Source organism: Callospermophilus lateralis, chromosome 2, assembly GCF_048772815.1.
Source record: "Callospermophilus lateralis isolate mCalLat2 chromosome 2, mCalLat2.hap1, whole genome shotgun sequence".
NCBI classification, from domain to species: Eukaryota; Metazoa; Chordata; class Mammalia; order Rodentia; family Sciuridae; genus Callospermophilus; species Callospermophilus lateralis.
Window position 1 is genome coordinate 147,590,689 of NC_135306.1, and position 19,707 is coordinate 147,610,395.

General features: G+C 55.6%; 1 protein-coding gene across 1 annotated transcript in view; it reads left to right on the forward strand.

Moving 5' to 3' along the window:
* The window catches only part of LOC143388148 (guanylate cyclase D), a 32,135-nt gene that overhangs the window by 11,019 nt on the left and 1,409 nt on the right, over nt 1-19,707 (forward strand). Inside the window, exons 8-17 of the mRNA XM_076842096.2 lie at nt 2,008-2,184; nt 2,396-2,546; nt 2,825-2,974; nt 6,073-6,221; nt 7,522-7,685; nt 8,327-8,519; nt 12,619-12,793; nt 13,702-13,800; nt 15,129-15,223; nt 16,944-17,029. Of these exons, the coding sequence (XP_076698211.2) occupies nt 2,008-2,184; nt 2,396-2,546; nt 2,825-2,974; nt 6,073-6,221; nt 7,522-7,685; nt 8,327-8,519; nt 12,619-12,793; nt 13,702-13,800; nt 15,129-15,223; nt 16,944-17,029 (1,439 nt within the window). The remainder of the gene's footprint in view (nt 1-2,007; nt 2,185-2,395; nt 2,547-2,824; nt 2,975-6,072; nt 6,222-7,521; nt 7,686-8,326; nt 8,520-12,618; nt 12,794-13,701; nt 13,801-15,128; nt 15,224-16,943; nt 17,030-19,707) is intronic.

The window sequence follows — 19,707 nt, forward strand, 5'->3', positions numbered from 1 at the left end:
TCATCCTGCACACACCCCCCACCCTTTCACACACTCATCTGCTATTTATTAAGCATCACTTATGTGCCAGTGTGCTGGGCTTGGGAGAAGAGAGGATCTTTCCCTACAGAGCTTCTAGTCATTTGTCACCACAAACCACATATACACCCTCACCTGAGATTGGCACCATCCTGAGGGCAGTGTGGGATGGCAGATAGAGCACAGGAAGATCCTGGATAAAGATGGAGTCAGACACCCAGTCCTAGGACAGTGGTAAGGAGAGCAGGAATATCCAGAATGCCTACAACCGTCCCTGGCAAGGGGCATGCCTTCGATGTATTGTGAACTTTATTAATATTGTTACTTTTATTACATTTTCAACATTACCACTGTAAGCAAAAGAAAGAAAGAAAAGAAACCAAAACAGGAGCAGACTTCAACAGATCAGCAAGCTGTCTTTATTCAGCCGGGGTGGAATGGCACATTTTCAGGGGATAAAATGGCGACTGGTTACAAAGGGGTCTGTGTTTCATAGGTCTTAATGAGAGTGAATCATAGCAGGATGTTTAGTGTGACTTAATCACTCGAGATTGAGGACATGCTGCTTGGGCAGTCAGGAAACTGTGCAAGTTAAAAATCTAACTCAGGAAAACAGTTGTAAAAGTTTGAAACTCATCTTCACTGGGATGAAGGTGCAGAGCCCGGAGCCCATTATTTGCCTTCTCCGCAGGATCCATCGTCACTGGGAGAGGATGGGAGCCCAGAGTCCAGGACCCATTGTGGGCCTTCCCCTCCTCCCTTCCCGATCACACTGTCCTCCTTTTCTCCCTGGGGTCTGTTGTTCCCCTTTTCTTGGAGGATGCTATTTTCCATATCCTTCAGCCCCTATTTGAAATAAAGTTTGAAGAGATTAAGTGACTGGAGGTAAACTTAGGCATTTCCCAGTGGGCATCTTCCAACCAAAGTGAATAACTGTTTCCTCAAATAAAGGTCCTGCATGTGATCACACAAGTTTGGAAATTGCTCGCTTTGGCCATAGCACTTCTCAGAACCTTCACTGTGCCGTTCTGGCTGTCTACCACTGTGTAACAGTGTGCCCCCAAAATGTAGTGGCTTAAAACAATGACCATTTTATATCTTGCAGTTTTGTGGGCAAAACTCTGTTCTGCTTTTGCTCTGGTTGGGGATCGCTCAGTGGTGTTTAGCTGGAAAATGGGCCAGCAGAGGCCAAACCAGGTGGACAACCTGCTTTATAAATAAAGTTTTATTGAAACACAACCATGTTCTTTCCTTTAGGCATTGTCTGTGAGAACTTTTGTGCTATAAGAGCAGAGGCGAATAGTTGTGACAGAGACCCACAATGCCTAAAATATTTACTATCTGGACCTTTACAGAAAACACTGCTGATTCTTGGTCGGGAGGGCCTAACATGGCTTCACTTACACGCTCCCTGCCTGGTTAAGCTGGTCACATCTTCCCTCTCCTGATAGTCTCAGGGCTTCTCCATGTGGTCTCCAGTGGGAGGACTCCAACACAGAATGTTCCAAGAGACAGGAAACGGAAGCAGCCAGTCTCCTGAGTCCTGAACACACATATGTAGGAGGCCATTTCCACTGTATTCAGTTGTTCCCAGGAGTCACAGGAGAGGGGACAAAGTTCACCTCTGTATGGCAAGACTGTCAAAGGATTGGAGGCCACTCTTGACTCTCCACACATGCCAACGTGCTTGGGAATCTCTAAGGGGGAAGAGGATGCCGGGGGCCCTGAACTCTTTCTGTGAGGAAGGCCTCGCCAGACAAGGGTCCGTCTGACCTGCTTTGGCAAATGCTCCCCTGGTGGGGTCTGAAACATCAGGGAGGCTGCTTTCTGCTAGTGCAGGATCCCTTCTGCTCCTCTTCCTCCCTCCGCAATCCCTTCATCTGCAGGGAGGTAATTGATGCCTTCCGGGGGCATGGTATGATGTAGGTTGAGAACCAGGCCTGTGTTCCTGTCCCGTGGAGTCGGCTAAGGTCTCCACTGTCCCGGCAGATGCGTGACATGCGCCACGAGAACGTGGCAGCCTGCCTGGGCTATTTCGTGGGCCCTGGGGTCAGTGCTCTGGTGCTGGAGTACTGTTCCCGGGGCAGCCTGGAGGACCTGCTGCGGAACGAGGCCCTGCGGCTCGACTGGACCTTCAAGGCCTCCCTGCTGCTGGATCTGATCCGCGTAAGGACCCTCCCTGGGAGCCACGGGGTGATGGGAAGTCAGGGAGGCACGAGATGCTCACATTGCCCATGCCGGGGCTCCTTCCACCTTGAGAAATTAGAGCAACAGGCAAAAAGAGAGGCATGGAAGGAAAGACTTTGGGGCCATGGGAACACTCTGGTCCCTCTCATTCATCCGGGAGACCTAGTGGATCCCATCCAATCCCTCCCAGGGCATGCGGTATCTGCATCACCGACATTTCCCTCACGGCCGCCTCAAGTCCCGGAACTGTGTGGTGGATGGACGCTTTGTGCTCAAGGTCACTGACCATGGTTATGCGGAGCTCCTGGATGCCCAGCGGTCTGCCCCACCAGCCCCAGAAGGTCAGCTCAGGGTGGGCAGGGGGCTGACAGGTCCTGAAGCCTGTTTAAACCAGGTGCTTGTGAAGCAGGGGTAGAGAGGGGATCTCTAGTCCTCGGGCACTTTTTGTGTTATGTCCTTGAGGGGATGGATCCGCCCTTCACCTGTGACTCCTGGAGAGCAGAAGGCTTTATCCCCCAGGATATGGTGGGGACAGAGGAGACACAGGCCTGAAGCCCCTGGCCCTGCTCTGCCGGGGTGCAGTGGGTGATGGCGCTGTGGCCCTGTCCTCTGATTGTAGAGCTACTGTGGACAGCTCCTGAGTTGCTACGGGAACCTGGGGGCCCCAGGCAGGGCACCCTCAAAGGGGACATCTTCAGCATGGGCATCATCCTGCAGGAGGTGCTGACGCGGGGCCCACCCTACGGCGGCTTGAGTCTCCCAGCAGAAGGTAAGCATCCCTGCTGCTCCTTGGCCCGTCCCTGGCTGGAGTCTCCAGGTAGCTGGGGAGCTCTGTGACCTTCAAGAAACCGGGGGCCAGAGAACAACCTCACAGGCAAAGTGACCGTGGAAATGGGGTCTTTCTTTGACTTCGGGGAGGCAGCCCTTGGCAACTCTGCCAAAATGGCAGCTGATAAGCTCTAGGCCAGGCGCTGGTTTCAGGGTAAACTCTCACCCCTTCCTTTCCCAATGGCACTGCCCGGTCCACGGCACTCATTCCTTCACCAAGGCTTCGCTCCACGCCCAGCCCAGACCTGTGTCCCTACAGACCTCAGTTTTACCATATGACCTTACACATGGGCTTGCACAAATCACTTCACCTTTCTGAGCGTCAGTTTTCTCATCTTTAAAATGGAGAGAAAATTAAAACATAATCCAGATACCAGGCCCCACGGCTGATGTGGCCAGGCTGCTCAGTGCTGGGGCTGGTTACTGCCTGGGTGGGACTCCTCCAAGAGCTTCTCTGTGTCCATACTTTTGCGTGTAGATGTTTTCTCGCTTCTGGTCCTGGAGGGAGGGACCAACTTGAGAACTTTCCCCTCTCTTCGGTATTCTTTGTCGGGACTCTCTGAACCCCAGGCTACTCTTGAAGTTGTCCCCCTGCCGTTTCTGTCCAGTCTCAGGACCTGTCCCCACTCTAGCCTGCAGTGCCAGGCAAAGGCAGGGCTGAGCCCACCATCCGGCCACTCCTGATGGATAATCTTTGAACTCATAGGGGCCTAGTCCCCTCCCCTTTCTCTACCAAATCACTGCCTGGTCAATATTGAGCATTATAGGCCCCAAGTTTCTGAGGTGGGGGAGTGGACAAGGAGAAGGGGCTCTATCAGGCCATTTGTTCAACACTCTTCAGCTGCCCCCGCCCCCACATCTGCCTGCTGAGAGAGGCAAGGACCAGCCAGACCCCATCGGCAGGACACGCTCCAATGCCAGACCCTCCAAGCCAGGCTCCGCCAACAGACTTTGGCTACAGGGTCCCAGCCTGGAATGCTCTGGCCAACCTGGAATGGCGCTGTTAGTCTAAAGTCTTTCCAGCCTCAGGGACTATAGGTTCAGAGCTTAGACTTAGGGGACACCAACCTAAGGCCAGTTACTCCACCCATTTACTTTACAACTTCGGATAGATCCCTTTCAGCACTAAGCCTCAGTTTCCTCATCTGTAAGATGGGGCCCATGGTGCCTCGTTTGCAACATAGCTGTAAGAGTCAGTGAAGTGCCTGCTTTAGGCCAGGACCCTGGCATAGGGGTAGCTCAGTAAATACTGCCTGGGTGGTTTGAGGGATGTGGTCATGGGAGTCCCTCATTCTCACCTGTCTCTAACATCATTTTAAGGTCCCGTATGTGTACAGCCCCCTGCAGTTTCCAAGGCCCTTGTACCTGCAGTGTCCACTGGCCAGCCCCAAAAATGGGTTTTCAAAGAGGAGTCAGTGAAATGAGAAGAGGAGGGGCTCCTAGGTGAGGAGTAGAAGTGGGTTTTGGGAAGTCCCTTGATTCAAGTTTGATAAACCTAAAGTCCCCTGGAGTCATCCCCCAGGCCCCACAGAGCTGGGTGATCTTTGCAACAGCTGATGGATCCCAGGGGTGCCTGGGGTGTGGAAGCGTGTCCCCAGCGAGGGCAACACAAGACTAGCCTAGCCTGAGGTGGCCTAGCCCAGGGCAGCCATTCCCAGCCTGTTTGCATATGAGAACATTTTAATGTCAAAAGGATCAGGGCCTCCCGTGTGATACTGGACTCTTTTTAATATTTGCTGATTATGAAAATATCCAAGGACAAAAATCTGTTCTGAAGTCTGTGACTCTTTGAAATGCATTTGTATTTTATTCATCACAGTATCATTTGCATGCTTTTGAAAAACAGGTGTGTGTGTGTGTGTGTGTGTGTGTGTGTGTGTGTGGTTAGTGGGTTCTATCTACACACACTCCTCCCTCCACAAGCACAGACGGCTCTCCCGACTTGGGGTTTTGTGCCTGCACATTGGCAACCTCTGATCAGGCTTGGTGGAAATCAGGCCCAGTTACAGTGTTTGCTTTTGACTGACCCTAGATGGGTGCCCTCCTTCGTCCGTAGGAGCCTTGGTTTCCCTGAATGTAAAATGGGACAATGACTCCTGCACTGTCCCCAACATGGGGGCATCAGTGGAAGTAGAAAGGGAATGAATCCAGAAGGAGGTTTCTCCTCACTGGCTCAGGGCCTCCCACCTCCATCAGAAGAGGCTCCCAGGCCTCCTCAGAGGAGGGTGACCTGCTGGCCCCATAACAGTTCTATGGGATATGTAGTATTGCGTGCCCATTTAATAGGTGTAGAAACCGAGGTGACATAACTTGCACAGAATGTAAATGGTAACTGAAGCCCCATTCTGATCTGCTGACCCTGGAGCCCAGACATGATGGCCAGCCCTTCTTCCTCCCAGTCTGCTTCAGAGGCAAGGTTCACATCCGTGGGCCTTGCTGGAACTAAGCAATGGCGGTTGTGGTGCACCTGGAGCTGAGAAAGAGCCTTCCCTGGGCCGTGCACCTGACATCCCTCCCCTCCTCCCTCCCTCAGCACCCCTCTCAAGGAGGCAGTTCGCTGAACTCATTTCCCCCAGTTCTGGGATTGGACCCCGGGTGCCCTACCACTGAGCTGCAGCCCAGCCCTTCTGCTTTTTCACTTGGAGACAGGGTCTGGCTAAGTTCTTCTGTCTGGCCTCCAACTTTCCATCTTCCTGCCTTGGCCTCCCAAGGAGCCAGGATTACAGGTGTGCGCCTCGTTTACTAAGCTCTTTCACAGAAGGGGAAACAGGCTGAGAGCCGTCACTGTCTTCTCCACCACTTCAGAGTGATGGTGGCAGATCTGGAATCAAACCTAGCTCTCCCAGCTCCTGAGACCTGTTCCCGGCCACACCCTGGGGGCAGACTCAGGAAAGAGCAAAGCTGTGGCCAGCCATGCCCTGGGGCACAGAAGAGGAACATCCTTGGGGCTGATCCCACACCTGCCCAGGCCTAGCCTGCCCTCCTGCCATGAGCCTTCAGGGCACCTCAGACCCACGGCCCATGGGGTGTTTTTTGCAGAAATCATCAGGAGGGTGGCATCTCCCCCTCCCCTGTGCCGGCCTCTGGTGTCCCCTGACCACGGGCCACCTGAGTGTATCCAGCTAATGAAGCAGTGCTGGGAGGAGGCTCCGGATGACAGACCAAGCTTGGACCAGATTTACAGCCAGGTCAGTGCTCCCCAGAGCAATGGTCCACCCATGGGCCGTGCTTGGCCAAGTGCGAGCCACAGCCCAGGCCAGCGCTGCTCCCTGAGCTCCACACTCTGAAGAGAGCTTTCTCAGAACCACGAGTTTCGGGGACATTCATCAGTGCCTTCCTGCCGCCCAGCCCCCACGAGGTGTCACTTCATCCCGTGGCAGTTCCCTAAGAAGCACGGAAGTGTCTGGGCTTTCCAGGGGAGGAATGAGACACAGAGGGGACAGACCAGGTCTGTCTGTCTGCGGAGCTGCCCGTGGAGCTCTACCTAGACGGGCCTCCTGGTGACCAAGTGGACAGGCTATTTGTGACTGCAAGATAGCGCTGCTTCCCGAGCGAGGGAGGGGAAGATGAGGGCACCCCCGGGTCCCCCAGGCTGCCTTGAGACTGTAGCGGACGGGGTGAGGCAAGTCCTGTGGGTGGGGTGGAGTGTGCGGGCCATGGCTCCCCAGGGCCAAGCCATCAAGCCTGGGGCAGCATCTGGGCCTCCCCTTCCCACCCTCCATCCCCAGCCACAGTGGCAAGTTGCCAAGGTGAGGTTCATTGAGGGAGAGGAGCGTCCAGAGGGAGGAGGGGACGGATGTCAAGTGCACGGCCCAGGGCAGGCCCTTCCTCAGCTCCAGGTGCACCTGGCTACTTGGGAGTATTTGTTTATGTATTTATTTTTGGAATATGAAGAAGAATAGAGGGGTAGAAATAGTTGTATATATTTCATACCTACATATAAAATACATGTAGATTTTATATAGGTATGTACTAATATGTATACATAAAATCTCTGTATATTCAATCCATCCATTCATCCATGTATCCATCCATCTACCCATCTATCTCTCCATCTTCTTTTTAATATCTATTTTTTAGTTTTGGTTGGACACAATACCTTTATTTCACTTATTTATTTTTTGTGGTGCTGAGGATCGAATCCAGGGTCCCGCATGTGCTAGGCGAGTGCTCTACCATTGAGCCACAACCCCAGCCCCTCTCCATCTTTGAGAAAGGCAAAGAGAGCCCACAGTGTCCCAGGACCGGGCTCCTCTGCAAAATCCTCCCCCTGCCTGTCCACCCATACCGACTATTTCTCACAGCCATCTGCACCTTGCCCCCATCAGAACCCCCTCCCACTGTCTATTTACACATCCACCTCCCGTAACAGCCCAACTCTTCCGGGCAGGGATTATGTCCAGTTCCTTCCTGTCACCCAGACTCCCAAGCTGAGGGTCAGGTACACTGACCTTCATGGGAAAATAAAGATTGTTGTTCCATCTTCAGTTCAAAAGCCTCAACCAAGGCAAGAAGACCAGTGTCGCTGACTCCATGCTGTGGATGCTGGAGAAGTACTCCCAGAACCTGGAGGGCCTGGTCCAGGAGCGGACGGAGGAGCTGGAGCTGGAGAGGCGGAAGACAGAAAGGCTGCTCTCGCAGATGCTCCCTCCGTGAGTGGCCAGGGACTCCAGTGTGCCTCCACGCATGTACTCTGAGATTTTTTTTGTGGGGGGCACCAGGGATTGAATTCAGGGGCACCCAACCACTAAGCCTCATCCCCAGCCCTATTTTGTATTTTATTTAAAGACAGGGTCTCACTGAGTTGCTTAGTGCCTCACCATTGCTGAGGTGACTTTGAACTCCCGATCCTCCTGCCTCAGCCTCCTGAGCTGCTGGGATTACAGGTGTGCGCCACCATGCCTGGCTCCGCACATGTACTCTGGAACATAGTAGGTGCTCAGAAAAATCAGTGTTCTGTGAACTCATCCAATTCATCCATTCCTGTTTGTTTATCCAACGTATTTTGGCAGACACTGGTCATGTGTTGGGCACTGTGCTGAGCACACAGGTGTTGAATTTCTGCTCTCCACATCTCTGGGAACAAGGAGGGGACACAAGGCTCTCACTTTACTTCAGAAGAAGCCAAGTTCAAAGAAGGACAGGGACTTGCTGCCAGGGCAGCCAGCACACTAGCAGACCTGTCCCAGGTTCCCTGATGTTCAACCCAACATTTCCTCCTAAATATTCCTCTCTAACCTCCAAACTGCTCAAATTGTTCGAAGTGTGACCCTGGTCCCTCCCATCCCTTCAGGTCTGTGGCCGAAGCTCTGAAGATGGGAGCAACTGTGGAACCAGAGTACTTTGACCAAGTCACCATCTACTTCAGTGACATTGTGGGTTTTACCACCATCTCAGCCCTGAGTGAGCCCATCGAGGTGGTGGGCCTGCTCAATGACCTCTACACATTGTTCGATGCCATTTTGGGCAGTCACGATGTATATAAGGTGAGAATAGCAGGAGGCTGGCATTCTATTCCTCTCTTTACTACTGTGTCTGTGTTGTCCATTTCCATTTCCAGTTAGCTATTGCTGTGTAACAAATAACCCCGATGCTGAGTAATGTAAAATGATAAGCATTTGTTGTTGCTCACAAGCTTATGGGCCAGCTAGAGGCTTCTTCTGGACTCACTCATGCATCTGTGGTCAGCTGTGGGTGAGGTGAGCAGCTCTGCTGATCTTAGCTGGGTTCTCCACATCTCTGTGGCCTTGATAGGGAAGACTTAGTTCTGGTCCGCAGAGTCTCACCTTCTGTCCAGCAAGTCTCAGATTGTTTCCATGGTGGGTCCAGGTTCTGGGAGAAGGGCAGAGGCGCACGCCCTCACCTGGGATGAGGCAACTGCCATTTCTAACATATTCTACTGGTCAAAGGAAAAGATTCAAGAAGGGGAAATAATCTCCACCTCTGGTGGGAGAAACTGCAGAGTCCCACTGGGTGTGGATGTAGAGGGGGTGGACGGGGCGGGCCACTTGCATTTATGTGGCCACTGTGTTCCCTTGTCCATCATCCACCCACCCATCCCTTTGGCATCTCCACAGATGGGTCCCTCTGTGCCTGTCCCTGTAGTGGGCAAGGGCACACAGAGGAGTCTGCCCACTCCTGCCCTCCAGAAGCCCTCAGGCCTGTAGATGAGTGACAATGTCCACCCAGTGGAAGTGGCAATCAAGGGAGGCTGAGATCACCCTGTGCCAGGTGCTGTCTTCCCAGCATCACCCGCCTGGCCATGGCGGCTCCAGGCTGGACATGGGTATCACATGTGAAGGCCTGAGGTTTGGGGGTGCTTGGGGAGAGTGTGGTGCTGAGTGGGTTGGCATGGCAGGCCACCAAGGGGCCCCGTGGAGGGGCGAAGCTGGGGAGAGAGCAGCGGGGGCCCAGGCAGGGCCATAACACCCTCTGTGACCCAGTCCCCGTGTACCCCTTGATCCGGGGTCTGGGTCTCAGCCTGGCTACCGTTCCTGTGTAGCTTTACGCCAAGAATCTCTACTTCCCCTCTCTGGTTCCTTGCCCAGTGTAATGACCCCAAACCAGCAGGTTCCCAGATGGTGGGAGGACCGTTTCCTCGCTGGGGAAGGGCTTGTAAACACACTATGCCTCCTGCCCTGTCTTTTCCCGCCCACCCTGCTGTGGGGACCAGTCCCACCCCAGCCCTGCCCCTTACACTGACCCAGGAGCTGGGGACCTAGGTGCAGCTTCAGATGTGGTGGAGAAGGAGGGGAGGGAGGGCCCAGAGACAGCCACACTCGGCCACTGGCTTCAGTCCCCATCTGTAACCCCCAAGGTCCCTTCCAGCCACAGCCGTCCAAGAAGGCAGAGGGGGACACAGGGCTGAGGGCGGAAGCCAGGCTGAAGGGGAGGCTGGGAAGGAGGAGCCAGAGGACAGCTGTCCCCCTGAGTGCGGGGCAGTTGGCGATGTCATTATCTATAGTGTCCCAATGACAATAGTCACCCACACTGACTGAGGGCTTCCTGTGTACTGATGCCGCTGCTAACGCTCTGTAGGAGCTAACCCATTAACCAGCACGATTTCTGGGGTACGTACTGGCACCCCTAACTTACAGAGGAAGAAAATGAGGAGATAGAGTTTAAGTGGCTTGTTTGATTATATTCTGGGGAATGGGAGGCTCAAATCTGAACTCTAGCGTTTGGTCCCCAAGGCCCCTTCTCAGGCAGGCTCAGCATTTGCCTGATGTGGACACCCTTGAAGTAAAGCCAGAGGTTCATAGTGGTCCAGGTGCTTCTGTAGCCTCTCCACCTCCTGCTCAGGACCCTGCGCCCCTGGAGTTCAGAGGGTCTGTCCCTCAGGCTGGCTGTCTCCCTCCTGCCTCCTTGGCGGCCCCAGCCCCACGGGACTCAGGAAAAGAGTCCTCATCCATCTGGCTGAGCCCGGCGGCCTTGATGGGCCCTGAGTCACCCCTGGCCTGACTCTTCCTGGGCTGCTGATCTTTGCACTGTCCCCTCCCGGCTCTGACTCACACTTTCTGATCTGCTCTGAACTTTGGCCAAGAGGCCTGCATCTTTCGGCAGAGGGAGGCGAAATAAAACAAGGCCCTTGCACCCTCCAGATGTGGGGCTCGGAGGCGACTGCGTCCTCCTCACTCCCGCCCTGGCCTCGCCTTCCATCCCCAGCAGGATCTGGTTTCTGCTCTCTAATCCGTCTGGGCTGGGAGGCAGCCAGGCAGCCATTTCCTGGTTCTGCAGGGGTCTGGGAGTCCCTCGCTGAGCAAGCACTTCTCTGGACCATGCTCAGAGCAGAGCCCGGTGAGCCCCGCATGGCCACCCAGCCTGGGGTGAGTCCCGGGAAGCCACACTGGGCAAGCCAACCCTGAGCCTGAAGTTCTCCATTTGTAAAGCAGATGGATGAAAGCGCCTGTGATAACGGATTGTTCTTCAGAATAAGAAATAGAAGACGGTGCTGTCCTTCCTTCATCCACACCACAATGCCACGCATCTGTGCATGAGGGGCAAGGCCTGGGCAGCTGCGCAGCATCCACAGGGGTCACGGGCCTCAGGATCTTTGATCTTTGCACGTGTCCCCTCCTGGTCTTATTTAATCCTTTTAAAAAAATAACTGTATTTTATTTATTTCTTTTTATGTGGTGCTGAGGCTCAAACCCAGAGCCTCACACCTGCTAGGCAAGTGCTCTGCACTGAGCCACAAATGCAGCCTCTTATTTAAGCCGTTTAATGCCTCTCCGCAGGATGGATTATTATCCCTTCTGTACAAATGAGGACACAGGCTCAGAGGCAGGTGATGGCTCACTCAGGGTCACCCAGCAAGTCAGTATTAGAGTTAAAATTCACATCTATGGCCAGGCGTGATGGCGCACGCCTGTAATCCCAGCGGCTCAGGAGGCTGAGGCACAGGAATTGTGAGTTCAAAGCCAGCCTCAGCAATAGTGAGACCCTGTCTCTAAATAAAATACAAAGTGGGGCTGGGGATGTGGCTCAGTGGTCGAGTGCCCCTGAGTTCAATCCCTGGTATACTAAAAAAAGCTTCACATCTATGTATATTAGTATTGAAGCCTTTGCACTCACCTGTCCCCTGGTTGTGTCCTCCCATCGATGAGAGGAGACAACTGAGTGCAGGAGCACAGCTGAGGGCAGGAGCCAGGGTCCTGACTCCAGCCAAGAGCTCACTCTGCTGGCATCTCTGAGTCATCGCCTTTGTGACGGTGGTGGTCACGTTTGGCCTCTGGTGTGTGGATGGCTGGCTTGTGGGAGAGTGAGCTGGGTAGGTCGGGAGAAGCGAGTCCTGCTTTGCGGAGTGGTTGCTGGGTGTCCTGAACAGCTCCGGCCTCGGATGGTAGAAGGGGAGGCAGAGAGGGCAGAGAGAGCAGCGGGCCACCCTCAGGTCCTGAAGACTGGCTTGGGGACCCAGCAGCCAAGAGCCATACGGTAGAGCCCTGGCCAGGGTAGAGTGTGGAGCTTGGGGAGTTGAGGCAGGTGACATTAGAGTCCCTGCCACTTAGGAGATGCTGAGGGCTTATCTTCTCCAACACCAGGAGGAGGAGGAGGAGGGAGCGCAGCCACCACTCAGCATTGACGGGCCTGGCTCCCCAGGTGCCATCTTCCGTGTGCTCGCCCTTCCCATGAAGGAAGCGCAGGCTCTGGACGGTGGAAAGTGTGCCCAGGCCGAGAGCAGAGCCAGGGCTGGACCTGCATGGCTCCGGAGCCCACTTTCTGTCCATCGCGCCTTGGAAGGCCTGAGGGGTTCAGAACGCAGCTGTGTCCTCCAGCTACAGCCTGGCCTGCCACAGTGGCCTTGTGCAGATGGCACCCCCGGTCTGTCCCCACGTTTATCCCTCGCAGCCTGGGTCTGAGACAAAAAAGCCATGGTCACCTGGGATGCAGACAGAGGTCACTCGGAACGTACAGATCTGGTCATTGCTAAAGTGCCAGGCGGGAGGCCCGGCAGAGGTGGCACTGTGGGCAGGGGACCCACAGGGCTGGGCCAGGGCTCCTGAGTGGTGGCTTCATGTGGGCAGGTGTGGGGCAGCCCAGGAAGGGCCTGTCCCCGAGCTGGAGCATGAAGACTGTGGTTCCTAGGTGGAGACCATCGGGGACGCCTACATGGTGGCATCGGGGCTGCCCCAGCGCAATGGGGACCGGCACGCAGCCGAGATCGCCAACCTGGCCCTGGACCTCCTGAGCTCTGTGGGGGACTTCCGGATGAGGCACGCGCCCGATGTGCCTATACACATCAGGGCCGGCCTGCACTCAGGTATGGGAGGGGACCTGGGTGACACTACGTGCGGGTGGGGTCAGTGTCCAGGCCTCCCTGGGGCGTTGGCCTGGGGCAGCCCCAATGACTGCTTCCAGAGTTCTGAGATTCTAAGATTCTATGCTAAAATAATTTGGTTTCTTTTTCCCTTTTATTATCTTCAAGTTCTAATATATCAGAATCAAAGAGTCTGTGATGATTTGGGTCTTTTGTTGGGGCTTGTGGGTCTCAGCATCTGGGCGGGGCTCCTGAGCGGAGGAGCTGACAGTCTGTGGCAGGAGGCGGAACAGGAGCCTGGTGTGCACAACCCGGGAGAGACCTCAGAGCAGCTGCTCTGCCTTCACCGCGTCCCCAGTCCTCCCTCCCTCGGTGGCCGCCCTGCAGGATCAAGTCCACACTTACTGCACCCCGTGGCGCCCAGGCCCCTGCTCACCTCCACGCCCTCACTGCCCACCACTCCCCGCCTGGGTCCTCGTTCCTGCTGCTTGTGTTTCCCACAGACCCCTGGGCTCTGCCTCTGAGCCTTCGCACTTGCTGTTCCCTGCCTGCTATTTCTCGACCCTTGAGACGCAGCTCAGCATCACCTACTCCAGAAAGCCCCCTGGCTGGGGCTGGAGGTCCTTTTCCGGGCTGGCACAGTGATCCCTTGCCCCAGCATTGATGGCAGCCATGCAGCTCGCCCAGGGGCTAGGACTGGCCCTCCCATGCCCAGCCCAGGGCCTCACCCAGGTGTCCTCTCTTCTCGGGTGGGTACTGTTGGAGACTGCCGATAGCATTGTCATCACCCCCAACTGCAGCCCAGGACATCCAGAGGGAATGGCAGTGGGGGTAGGGGCGGGTGCAGCTGGCACAGGGACGCTCTCTGGTCCCGGCCCTGCTGGAGCTCACCAGGCACATTCGGGTTCCAGGGCCCTGCGTGGCAGGGGTCGTGGGTCTCACCATGCCTCGGTACTGCCTGTTTGGGGACACTGTCAACACCGCATCCCGGATGGAGTCCACAGGGCTGCGTGAGTACGGCATGCTCCTGTCCTGCGTGGGAGGGGCTCTCCTGCTCTACAGGCTCCGTGCTTAGTCACCATGTCACCATCTGGTGGCAGTGTGCGCTAGTTGTCAAAGCAGTGGGGAGGACATGTCACCGGTCCTTTTAACCTGTGATGATCTCATGAGGGAATTAACAGAGAAAACAGTGACTCCAGATGCAGGAAGCCCGGGTCCTAGTCCTGGCCCTGCCAGTGGCTTGCTTGTGTCCTTGAGCAAAATACTCTTCCTGGGGACCTCAGTCTCCCATTTTCAGTGAGGAGATCCCTTCCAGTTTTGCTTTTTCTTTCTTTCTTTCTTTCTTTTTGGTTTAAATTTCTTATTTGTTTTTTTAGATATACACACCGTAGACTGGATTTTGACATATATCATACATACATGGAGTGTAACTTCCCATTTTTGTGATTGCACATGATGTGGAGTTACACTGGTCATGCATTCATCTCTGTGCAAAGGAAAGGTATATCCGGTTCATTCCACTGTCTTTCCCATTCCCCTCCCCCTCCCTTGCCCCCCACTCCACCCTGTCCAATCCGGTGAACCTCCACTCTCCACTCCCTTCAGCCTATTGTGAGTCAGCATCCACATATCAGAGAGAACATTCGGCCTTTAGTTCTTTGGGATTGGCTTATTTCACTTGGCATGATAGCTTCCAGTTCCATCCATTTTCCAGCAAATGCCATAATTTCATTCTTCTTTATGGCTGAGTAATATTCCATTTTCAAGACTGAACCTGACACCAGTTTTTTTTTTTTTTCCTGACTGCCTGCCAGCTCCCATTATATTGGGATAGCCCTCACACTGCCACAAGGGCATCCCTAACCATGCAGGCCCTTGCTGGCAGCAGGAGCTACTCTGATAGCATGGTTAGAACAGCTGAAATATTGAAATCCTCAGGGCCTCTGCTTCTGGCTGTATAGGTTGTGTAATCCCTAATGTTCAGTGCACGTGCTGTGTAACTGAACACGATAGCCCCACGGGGTATTCCTGCTTTCAGAAAAACAACTGCCTACCTTCTCCGACTCAGCCTTCATAGACTTTCCTACAAGTAAGATCATGTTTCCGAGGCTTCTGACTTCATCCTGAGTTCCCCCAATAGTCATCTGTACAATTTGCTTCTCCTTGGGATTTCTCTTGGTAACCAACCATCTGGAGAGACACGGAACCTGCAGGAGGGTTTTGCACAAATCATAATTGTGACTGGTTGGGCTGGAGCTGTTGGGGCTTTTTGATGATTGTACCAAATACTAGGCATGCTGCCGCCCGCTGGTGACCTGACCACTGTCCTTCTCCTCAGCATGCAGAATTCACGCCAGCCGGAGCGCCGTGGAAGCGCTGCTCGGCCTCAATGAGGGCTACGAAGTCGCTGTCCGGGGTCAGACTGAGCTGAAGGTGAGAGGACGTCCGTAGTCCCCAGGGACACAGCTTCTGTGGGCCGCGGGCGGGCGCATCACCTGACCTGGCTGCCTGGCTGGGCTGTCTGACAGCCGCACGTGGGCTCTCTGCTCCCCAAATTCCAGTGAAGCCTCTCTTCCTGGGAAACCTTTTGGCCAGAGCAGAGCAGTCCCTGTGGGGACAACCCCCAGGGGTAGCGCACTGCTGTGTGACGCACACGACCCAGCTGTCACTCACAGCAATAGTGACAGGAGGAACGCGGCCCCGTTTTATAGTTGAAGAAATTCAACTAGAGAGGACAAGTGACTTGTCGGAGTGACATGGCTCAGAACCCAGATCCCATGTCCCCAAAGCCTGTGCTTCTCCAGAGCACTGTCGGGCTCCTGGTCACCCCTGGAACCCGGGCTCGGACATTGCCACTCACTGAACCTGCCACGTGCAGAGACGCCTCCACGTCACCTCCTTCCCCCAGGGACTGTGACGCCGTCTCTGTGACCTGCCAGCCCCCTGCCTGGCTCTGCTGTTATGGCACAAAACTGGGCTGCCCGTGCTCAGGAACACCTCACCGGCCAAGGAAGTTCTGTGGCTGATCTCACCTTCTTGTTTTATGTTAACATTCCAAAAGAGGCCATAATACAGTATTCTTTTTCTTTTTCTTTGGTAGTAGTGGGGATTAAACCCAGGGCCTCGCCCATGCTAGGCAAGTGCTACATCCCCAGTCCTTTACATTTTAAGATATTTTCATTTTTAATTTTAAGTGCCTGGTTAAGGTGTCAAGGTTGGCCTTGAACTTGTGAGTAGCTGGAACGATACACTGTTCTCACGAATGACTTTTCTTCCTACCCCACCTCCTCTTGTTTCTCCTAATTCCTCCTCCAGGCCTGATAGGGAGCTAGGTTCGAAGGCCCAAAGCTATGCATAGGCCTCAGAAATTGGGTGCTCCATGGGGCTGTCTTCATTACACTACAGAAAGTCAGAGCAGGAGAAGGCAGCTCAGAGAGGGGCAGTGACTTGTGCATGGTCACACAGCCTGGAAGGGCTGGCATGGATGGAATCCCTGTATGGCTCCCTATGGCTGGGGATGTGGCAGAAGAGCCTGGATGAGTCGGGAGTGGGCACTGGGTGTCCTGAGAAACAGGACTGTGGTGGTAGGAAAGGATGCAGAGAGGGGCGGGGAGGGTAGCATGCTGACCTCGGGTTCTTGAAGCTGGCGTGGGACTCCATAGTGCAATACCCACCCCGTGACACCTCGGCCAGGGTGGGGTTTGGAACCTCCAGACCAGCCAACCCTGACCTGAGCACCCCTCAGACTCCCTCCCTCCTCACCTCCAGGGCTGCCACTCCTCTCCCAGGGAGGCCATCAGAGGCTTTGGTGGTGGGGGCTGGAGAGAATCACAGACCACAGGAGCCTCGGGTCCCAGCATCCCAGACCTGCTGGCCACCAAGTTCAAGTCCCTTCTTTATTGTTTCACAGATACATATGAAAAAGCTCTTCACAAAAGCTGTGTGAGGCACAGAGGAGACTAGGCATAGAGAGGTCAAGTAAGTTGGCCAAATCCCACAGCCAGCGAGCCGCAGAGCAAGTGGATCTGCACCCAGGAGGGGCCTCCCGGCTCTAGCTGCTCTCGACAGGCTGGAGGAATCGCCCAGCTGTGCCCTCCTTTGAGAAGGTTTGGGGGCGCAGGAGGCCTTTCAGATCCCTTCCTCTCTCTTCCAGGGGAAGGGCGTTCAGGAGACCTACTGGCTGGTGGGGAAGGCAGGATTCCCCAGACCCCTCCCCACACCTCTGCCCATCAAACCCGGGTGAGTAAGAGGGTTTCCCAAAGGGCCTGGCTCTTCTAAGGTTGATATTTGTTGTTTTTCTAATTATAAAAGTAAGACATGCCTCGTGCAGAAAACTTGGAAAATATAGAATTCTTCAACTACGTACAAGCACGTCTTTCCGCATCAGCACTAGCGTGGCGCCTAGTTGGGGTCCTGGCGGGTGGGGGTCCGGCCGCCTGGGGAGCTCCTCAATCCGCCCTGAGCTCCCAGCTCTGCCCTGAGCAGCCCCTGTATGGTGCAGAGCACTTCAGACATGCGGTGGTGACACGTCAGGACCACAGCTCGGGACAGTTGGCTCGGCCCTTCCCTATTGCTGAGTGTGCAGCTCCTTTCTGGGTGAGAATTTGGTAAATATCGCACCTTTGCCACTGTTCACACAGTTTCCAGACATGGAGTTTGGGGATCCAAAGGGCATCTGCCTTTTAGGGGCCACGTGAAGCAGATTCTCTGAGAGCGTGAGCCTGCTGTGGCTTGGCTCTTCCCTCTGTCCCATCTTTCAGGACCCATGTCCCTCCCAGGGTCCACCTGGGAGCAGGCTGTTTTGCTCTGAGGTGCTGATTCCTCTCACTTCCTCCCAGTCAGCGAGCAGTCCACAGAAGGCAGAGGGCAAGGGACATGGCTATCACCCGTGACTGGGAAGGTCCTGGGGCCTCTCAGCATGACAGCAGAACTTGGGCCAGAACCAGGCTTGTCCTCTCCCTTCCCAGAATTACCCCTTCATTCCAAATCCCTCCCAGCTCTTGAAGGACGGACCCCTGACCAAGGCCACCCCTTCCCATCTCTCAACGAAAAGAAATGTGTGGGGCACAGGCGGGCTCCCTGGGACAGACTCGGGCTGACGCAGGCCAGGCCATGCTTCCAAGCAGACAGGACTGGTGTGGACAGGGGCCACTGTAGGCAGCTGGTCAAGCAGCCATTTCTCCTGTTGTCAGGGAGCCAAGGCCTCGGGACCCAGGGAGCCTGGGGCATAGCCCTGCCTGAGGGCAGTCGCCTGAGTGCTGGGCCACCTTGTCACCGCACACAGCAGGGTCCTGAGAGGCTCCCAGTGGGGAAGGGAGCACTGACAGGAGGCAAAGGGAGACGCCTCGGGGTACGGAACACAGGGCACCTTTTCACTTGGGCACACCAGCCTCCTGGGTGCAGAAGCAGCCCCCGCTCATGGAGAGGCCATGCAGCCAGAGCCCTTCCTTGGTGCACAGTCTGGGTGTGGATGGCTGCTGGGGCCAGCTCGGTGAGGAAGACTCAGGTTTGGGCCAGAGGGGGCCCCAGCCTGGGTTCTGCGTGGCCTCTGGCAGGTCCTTCTCCCCCAGCCTGGCTCCCAGGGCCCCGAGGAGATTCCGCTAGGCTGGCTGCGTTGCCACAGCAGCCCCAGCCCACCCCCCCCAGGGGCAGGGGCCAGGGCCCTCCCTGCTCTTCCTGTACCCTGAGGTCTCCCCCCCTGCGCCCCAGGAGCAGGCCCTCTGGCCCACTTCCCCGTAGGCCCACCCACTGCTCCTGCCTCTGGCTTCTCGGAGGGCCGAGTCTGCGGACGGCCTACTTCCTCCCACCCTTTCCCTGGTGCCCCCGCAGTCTGACTTCCACCCTGTCCCGCCCACAAGGTTCTCAAGAAGGTCACCCGTGACCTCCATCCATGTCACTAGAACCGTGGGCAGTTGCAGTTCGTCACTGACAGTCCCACCGCGTCTCTGCGGCCTCCCTCTTCCTAGAAGCACGCGGCCCAGCCTCCACTCCCTTCTCCCCCCCCACTGGTCTCTCTCTGCTCCCTGCCAGCTCCTTCCCTCTCCTCTCCCAGCCTGAGTGCTGGGCTCCGTTCCTGTGCAGGCCCTGAGGGTGCCCGGCACCAGTGCTCTCCTCAGCCTGCCTTGGCTCCCCAGGCCGGTCATCTCCCCACCCCAGGCCTTCCTTCTGCGGCTCTCAAGGAACCTCAGAGCCCAAAGGTCCAACCGCCCTGGAAACCCAACCTTCCTCCAAAATCCCCTTCTCACCCAGGGCCTCGCCCCGCTCAGTCGGAAAGTGGCATACTGTCCCGGGCTCCTCCAGGTCCCAACGCACACCTCCATCTAATCTGTCAGAAGCAAGTCTGCAGCCTCTGGGACCTCCAGGCAGGAGGGCTCCCGCCTAGGCCAGGGACTCGGCTCCCGTGGACCCCCACACACGTGTAGGCACATGCAGCCCGCCGCCTGGCCTCCATCTTGCCCCCACCTCTGGCGGGCTTCCCCATCCACCCTGGCCCCCTGCAGGGCTCCTAGTCAGCTTCCTCTCGTCCACTGGGTCCCTCCACCCATCTCCACCAAAGTTAAAAGCACAGACATGATGGATATGGAAGTTCCCTCCAGGGCCATCCTCTTGTTTTGGGGCCCAAGCCCAACTCCCACAAAGCCTCCCAGACTTCATCAGCCCGGCTAGCACCTGCCCCATGGCCACCTCTGTCCACTGGCCACCTGCTGTCACCTTCCAGACCATTACCCAGTGTGGTGGTCTCCATAGTACTCATAACTACCCGTATTTCTTGATGACGTGTTTATGGGACTTTTACCTGCCCTGCAAGTCTCATGAGACCCTAGATGGCCAAGGCGCCTGTGCCTCCGCCCATTAGTGCCCACCGCCGAGGGAGTGTGGGCTTCTGACCAGCTACGCTCTGGCCCTGTTCCAGCCTG